Here is a 7,585-nt window from a genome sequence, read left to right as displayed (position 1 = left end):
GTGTCTATCACTGTAACGCGTGCTCTTCAAAAGCGACGAACTACATTTGGCTTAAACTCTCACGCTAAATGAACTGTTAACTGTTAAGCACTATAACTTACTAACATTTTTACGATAATCACTTTTTTCCATAACTATCAAATGGAATATAAACACAATAAATGTGTTTAATTCTTCGAAATAACTATTTTATAATTCACATAATGTACAGAATAAACAACTACATACTAGAGTTCAAAGGTTAGCAACGGAAACATTGGGACAAAATTAGTCCCATGCTTAAAATAAATTGATTAAATTAAACACTAACAAAGTAGCAATATAAGTAAAGTGTATTAAGAGTTTAAGACAATTGCGGATTTGCAGTAACAAGACTCAAGGATCATCCATCTGTTAAACGTCGATTCGTGAACTAATTAAATATATTCATTACTTAACTGTCACAACTTACAAGCAGTAGAACACAACCAAAAAAAAGAAAAAAGACAAAAAGGATTAGTGATTACAGTAGTTATTTCCCGCCGATACAAAATTTGCCAGTTTTTGGCAACAGAATGACGCAAAATCACGCTAATATGCTATATTAAGTAATAATATAAGTACTAATTAAGTAGTATTAACTTAAACGAAGCCACTAATTAAAATCAAAGAGCAAGAAGCGGATCTGAAGGGAATAAATCAGTTATATCTTGGAAGAAGTCATCCTCTCTGTGCCAGTTTTTGAAGCCGAAATCAAAGTCCTCACAAGAAGTGAGGAAACCGCCGCCACCGCCGCCGCAATCATCGGCGAAGAGCAAGCTTTCTTCAAAAACATCTGGCACCACCAACGGCGAAGAAGAGACTTGAAAATCAAAGAGCACATCACTCGGAATGTGAAGGAATGATGAATCGTCTTCCTCAGATTTGACCTTATTATTCTCTGACACGCTCGAATATTCATCCTCTTTGCCCGTTACGGCGGATTCACCTTCCTCCGATAAGGAATAACAACACTGATTATGATGATGATGATGATGATGAAGCACCGAAGTTGGAGAGAACAGATTGTGACTCTGACTGTGATTGTTGTTGGTGCTTTGAGACTCCTCATCGCCGGAACTGTAACCGTTTACCAAAACCGTTGGTGCTGCCGTTTTATTTTCATTATTATTATTACTGTCCAGCGTTGCGGTTGGTGGCGGCGTTATGAAATTGGTGAGCGCGTCGGGTCCACGCAGTTTAATGGCCGCGTTGTCGTACACCATGGCAGCTTCCTCCGCGGTGTCGTAGGTACCTAACCATAACCTCACGCGCCGTGAAGGGTCTCTTATCTCCGCCGCCCATTTCCCCCATGGCCTCTGCCTCACCCCCCGGAACTTCCTGCCGGAGATTTGGCGGCGAATGGCCGGAGCTCTGGGCTTGGCGGCGGAGGTACTTGCTGATGACTTCTTGGTTCTCTTCCGGGAAGGCACTTGACAGGGCTCGATAAGAATCTCGTTGACGAGCTTTCTGTGTCGGTGGTGGCGCGTGGAGGATGAGAGCTGTGCTTCGTCGCTGGAGGAGTCGGTGGCATCAGCGTCAGTAACTGTTATCCTGACGAGTTTGGTGCGGTGGTGAGTGTAGTTAGGAGGAGGCGCAGGCATGTTGTGTTTTTGTGTATCAGATTCTTAGAGATAGCAATAGCATTGATGTTGAAAGGGAAAACGGTGAGATATATAGATAGGAGCGCAAAAGAAGATATTCGTTTGGGACAAGACAGGAAGCAACGAGAGTAATAAGTAGTAAGTAATATAAGGTTGATGAGTGAATTAGTAATAGTGGCTGTGGCAGAGGAAGGTATTAAATAAGGCAAGTGATTAATAATAATATGAAGAGGGGAGTTACGTTATGGTAATGGAATGGAAGCAGTGTGAGTGAGTGAATGAGGGGACACAAGGTACGAAAAAAGTGAGTGAGAGGCGCTATATAGCAATAGCATTAGCCTGTGTGGGGCTAAAAGAGAGGCACGAATTTTCTGAAAAAGAAATATAAAATAATAAAAATAAAGGGAGAGGTATGTATGAATATCAACAGTACCTTTACCAGAAAAGATAAAGGAGGTTTGCCCCAAATGAAGGCCTGCCCTGTCTCTGCGACTGCTAATCACCGTACATTCTATCTTTGGCGGTGAAGTGATAGCTTAACGGAAATTAGATCTTTTCAGTCACTGCTTCTGGACTAGTACTTACTACCACGCACAAAATCAAAATAGACCAAAAAAAGGTTCTCAACTGTAAGTAGAGAGGACCAAGTACTGCTTCCTTTGCTTAACGGAAACCTATTTTATAGCATCCTAACAGACCTATTCACTAAACACTTCAATCACTAATTCTTTATTCTTATCTCTGCAAATCAAGCATTAATTCAATTCCTGCTCCGGTGAAGCGGCAAAGGTCTCACAAAAGCAGCACGTATTAGCTTAATAAAATAACGACACGTGGGGTGGGACAAAAGGCCAGTCCTCTCACGTGACCTCAGACACTTGGAATCCTTTCAGTCCTCCTTTGACTCAAAAGATAATCTACTCATCACTCCATAGTCCATACTTTATAGTAACTGAAATTAAAATTAAAAAGTAAAAACTCGAGTGCATGCCCATTAAATTACATCTCTAATAACGCTTAATCATTGTTATTATTGCTGGTACTAGAAAGTTGTATCCAAGTACTACGAGTATTTTAACCGTGCTTTGTGTGTGTGTTTTATTGAAATGAAAGAGGCCGTTACAATATGCAATTTACCACCAAGGAACATAGACACAGTTATGTCAGCGTCCAGCTTAATGGGTTTTAATTTAGTTTACCCAAGTTAAGCAACGTGCCAACGCAATCTTGAAATTGGCGCCATTCATTTGTATAGTCATTTCTTACTCTTTTTTGTACTTAGCATTGGCTACTTTTCTAAAGAAACCTTGCTTTTTTTTCTTCTTTTATATATAGGCTCCATCCTAAGACATATTACGTGTGTTACTGTTACTAATTAGTAAATTAAAAGATTGTGACAGCAGGCCATCTATCTTTCGTTATTATTATTATTATTATTATGGTAATGCTATGCCTTATACACTTACACCCCTCATGTGAATCTAGAGATATGGGCAAATTAAACACATATTGTGATTGTGTACAGTGCATGGTTGGTAGAACTGGTTTAATACTTAAATAGTGTACCAACTGAAATTGAATTCGGGGATTATATATGTTACACAGTTGGAATTAAAAAGAAGGACAGAAAAAACATTAATTAATACATAGAATTATTATTTTACTTGGTAGCTTTCTGATATTTCGGAAACTGCTGGCTACCACTGATGAGAGGTGAATCAATGAGATATATATATAAAAAAATCACAATAATAATAAGGGAAATACACAAGGCTCGACAATTTTTCAAAGAGTACGACATGGTCGTATGCATAAACATATTAACCACTAACACACACACGCACATTGCTTGGGGTTCCCAGTTTTGGAGTCAAATTTGTACATGCATGGAAGAATGGGCCACAATTAATTTATTAATTCAACACTAGAACATCATTATTGCTCTTTTATATGTATTTCTAGTACTTCGTTAGTACTGAGTATTATACCGTTAGAAATAGAAGCTAAGAAGAAGTTAATTATATATATATATATTAGCAATAGCATGGTCTTCTAGGCGTAAATTTCATTGCATTGAGCCACAAAATACATACAAGTTATGGTACTTGTCATTTAGGTAAATAACCGCACTCGTGTGTATCTTTATTATACAAGTCAAAACAAGCACTATATGCTTTGTTTTGAGCTATTATCATTACACTATCATAATAATGTCCGAGACAGCAACAACACCCACATAAACAAGCACCGGGATTCGTTTTTTCAACCATTTCACACGAAAAATTGTACCATGAATTAGTTATTCATGTACCATCATCTTACTATCCTTTGTTTTTGCAATTTTAAATTTCTTTTGCCATTTATCAGATATATTTGGTGCATGCATAGACACGTCCTATAAATATTTTTTTCATTCCCCACCTCAAATTAAAATAATGTCGTACACACACACACACTCTATGTGATATAGACATAGGTGTCAAATTTGAAAAACGAATAAAAAAAAGGTTAACTATTAGGTAAATGACTATGACATGTTACCGCATAAATATAGTTACCTTTAATTTGTACGTATATAGCGGCATAATAGCGCAGTAATTTGCAGAACTTTTTGGCATTTGATAGCAATATATGGGAAGGAAATAAACAAAAAGAAGATCAGAGGGAACAAGAGTAGCTAGTCACGGATTATTGAGCTCAGCTACAGCTACACCCTGCAGCTCCCTTCAAATCTTGTACGGATATTTCAAAAAAATCTCGTGGGATAATAATTTTCTAAAAATAATATCATTTATTTCTATATTAATAATATTTATGCAATTTAAATAATTTCTTGGTTTATGTGTTTATATATCTCAAACCAAGATTATTATATATAATTGGACAGAGAAAACATTAGTAACAATTTATAGCAAACATGGAGCATCAAAATACATATATAGATGGAAATAAAAGCATAAGTTGGTTCAAACACGAAGTATATCACAAAGGAATTAAAAGTTGTGTATGGGGCACAGAAACATGATCACGAGGTCCATACCCTGGTGTAAGGAAAAAGGGTTCACAAAGAAATCCATGTTTGCATGTAATATATGTCTCAAGAAAGCATGATGCATGCAAATGATAAATGAATTATGGAAGAATTGAAATTAGTATATATAATATTGAGTATTTTATCTTATAAATTTTTTATTTTTATTTTTTTTTTCGATGTGAGAAGAATTTTTTATAAGAGAGTTCTATGGTGTTTAAAAAATTGATGTCTAATTTATCTAAAAGGTGAAAGAAAAAAGTATGAACTTCACTTTTTATATTTGTATCATGTAAAGTAAAAATTAAACATAATAAACAACATCTTTTTTATACTATTCACATTTACTATTTAACCCTAACAAAGTAATGAAAATTAAATCATGTTACCAATATCTAATAATAACATCAACCTTAATTACTGAATATTATGCTAATAAAATGACGTGGTTTTCTGGTTTTGTCAGAAATGTCCACTTCAACATGTATATAAGATTCGTGTACACATCTGGCGAAACGAGTCGCCCATCACTGTTTTCTCAGATTTTTTTTTTCTTTGTAGGGACAATAAGAATTCAAGTGCTTGCAGTTGTGTTTAACAAAAAATAATGAAATTAGAGAGTACAGTACACTTGATGTCTCAGGTAAAATGTATCATCTGCACTAGCCAGTAGAAAAATTTAATTTGCCATAGATCACCGACTCACCGTACCGTTTTCCATGGAAAGTTATTTTTTAACCCATTGTTTGAATGGTCGAATTTGAAAGAAAAGAAAATAGAAAAAGAGAAAATGGATAAAAAAAATAATTTTTTTTTGTTGTTTGGGTGAAAAGAAAAAATAAAGTAAAAAGAAAAAATTAACGTGAAATTCACTAAAATATTTTCACCTCAAAAGATGAAATAAAAATGAAGAGAAATGTATGAAATATTAATAAAATTACACATTTATTTCTTATTATTAATAAATTATAATTTACGTATAATATAGATAAGGGTATTAATATAATTTTATACGATTATAAATTTTTTTTTAATTTAAACAAAAAAAAATTTTATTTTCTTTTCATTCATTTTCTCTCCATCCAAACAATATACAAATAATTCCACTTTTTTTTTTCTCTTCTCATTTTTTTTTATTATTTTCTCTCACTTTTCTACCATTACATTGGCTATTTGTCATCTTTAATTTAATTTAGCAACAATTATTCCTTATTAGCAATTTGACAATAAGTTCACTAAATCAAAAGTGATGGAGGGTGTTACGGTTTAATGTATGTGGAGGTCTAAGGTACGGTAAATTAAAATAACCATATTACTATACTATGAATCTTTTATTAAGTCTGTCTGTGGTCAATATAAAATACATTTTTAAATATAAAATGTATTTTAAAAATTAATTAAATAATATATATTTATATATAAATATATAATAATTAATTTAGTGACTAAATTTTTAATTTGTAGATACATAAATTTTTATATTAAATTATTTTGTTTGAGAGGATACCAAGCGATGTTGTAGTACTTAGTTTGAAATTGAGAGGATATATAAATACCAGTATATTATTATAGTGAGTACAATGACTTTAAGTTACACTTTTGTATTGTTTAAAATATTTTTTTAATTTAAAAAATAAAAATAAAAAATATTACAAAATATAACTTTAGTTTTAGTATCAACTTTTAAACCAGAGTCACACTTTTATATTGTTTAAAATGTTTTTTAATTTAAAAAATAAAATTATAAAATTATAAAATAAAAATATTTAATTTTAATTTTAGAATCAATTTTTAAACCAAAATTCTATAAGAAGGTATTGTTGTAGACTTGTATATTTGTTTTTGTTTTTTATGGCTGAGTCTAACATATTAATAATTAATTCATCGGCTTTATTTAAAATTTTATGGTTGATTAATGAATTATTGTATGCATAAAATTTGAACCTCCTACACTTATTTAAACTAATTAATGAACCAATAACTCGATTTTATATTTCATCTCGTTATAGTGAATGCAAGTTGGATCCAGCAGCGTATTTTAGTTATCAACAAGGTCGATGTGCGTACTGAATGGAATTCTCCTAAACAATTTAACTAGTTGCACTTCTTGTTCAGTTAAGTAAAAAATCTTTCTATTAATTAATAGTAATTTGAATTGAAGTTGTTATAAATGGCTTATACAAAGGGTTGAAACTGTCCAAGTAAATTAATGAAAATGAATATTATAAGATTGATGGAGGGTGGTTCTTGGGGAAAGAGTATAGGCATGTGGATTGTGGGAGGGGCGGCATAAATTGTCCATTATAGCAGCCGATTAGTTAAACATGTTTCTGAATTCTGCATGATCATGTGCGTCAGCTACATCATCTTATGGCTTATGCTACAACCCTACAACTTAATAGCATTCTGATTTTAAGTTGAACTTGCTACCAGCCTAGTAGGACCATTAGCAAAATATATATATATATATATATATATATATATATATATATATATATATATATATATATATATATTTGTTGTTGTCCATAATATTTTTCAAACCGACAGATGAATGATTAATTCGTTATCGATCAAAACTCCATTTAATAGTTTATTGTTGACTAATGAGTTGATGTATGTACAAGTCGGGATTTAAACCCTAATACTTATTTAAATAGATTAGTGAATTAATTTTTTTTTTTCCAAAGGTAAGTTAAATTTTATTTTTTAAAAAAAAAAACAAGTGTCCAAAGAGGGACAAACAGAAAGCAATTGGGAATTCCCACTATAGATGACACAATAAAACCTATGGCTAAGGAGAAAGGGAACGAAACATGAGGATATGTGCTGAATCCTTAGTTTCATCTCAATGGTACCCCATCACTGCATCAGTTATCTCCTTTATTGTAGTCTTCTTTCCTTCAAACACTTCTCTATTTCGAGCTTTCCA

The 7,585-nt window shown here is 32.6% G+C and overlaps 1 protein-coding gene across 1 annotated transcript; it reads right to left on the bottom strand.

Moving 5' to 3' along the window:
• Positions 1 to 404: 404 nt before the first annotated feature.
• LOC112749707 (ethylene-responsive transcription factor CRF2) lies at positions 405 to 2,622 on the bottom strand. The gene has a single exon (XM_025798068.3). It carries the CDS (start codon positions 1,620 to 1,622, stop codon positions 645 to 647), a length of 978 nt encoding a protein of 325 aa, XP_025653853.1. The 5' UTR covers positions 1,623 to 2,622; the 3' UTR covers positions 405 to 644.
• Between the last annotated feature and the right edge of the window lie 4,963 nt (positions 2,623 to 7,585).

This window comes from Arachis hypogaea, chromosome 15, assembly GCF_003086295.3.
Source record: "Arachis hypogaea cultivar Tifrunner chromosome 15, arahy.Tifrunner.gnm2.J5K5, whole genome shotgun sequence".
Taxonomy (NCBI): Eukaryota; Viridiplantae; Streptophyta; class Magnoliopsida; order Fabales; family Fabaceae; genus Arachis; species Arachis hypogaea.
This window is presented reverse-complemented; position numbering and strand designations above follow the sequence as displayed.

Excerpts from the sequence above, each read along its gene's own strand:
- LOC112749707 (XM_025798068.3), bottom strand. The coding sequence starts at position 1,622 with ATGCCTGCGCCTCCTCCTAACTACACTCACCACCGCACCAAACTCGTC.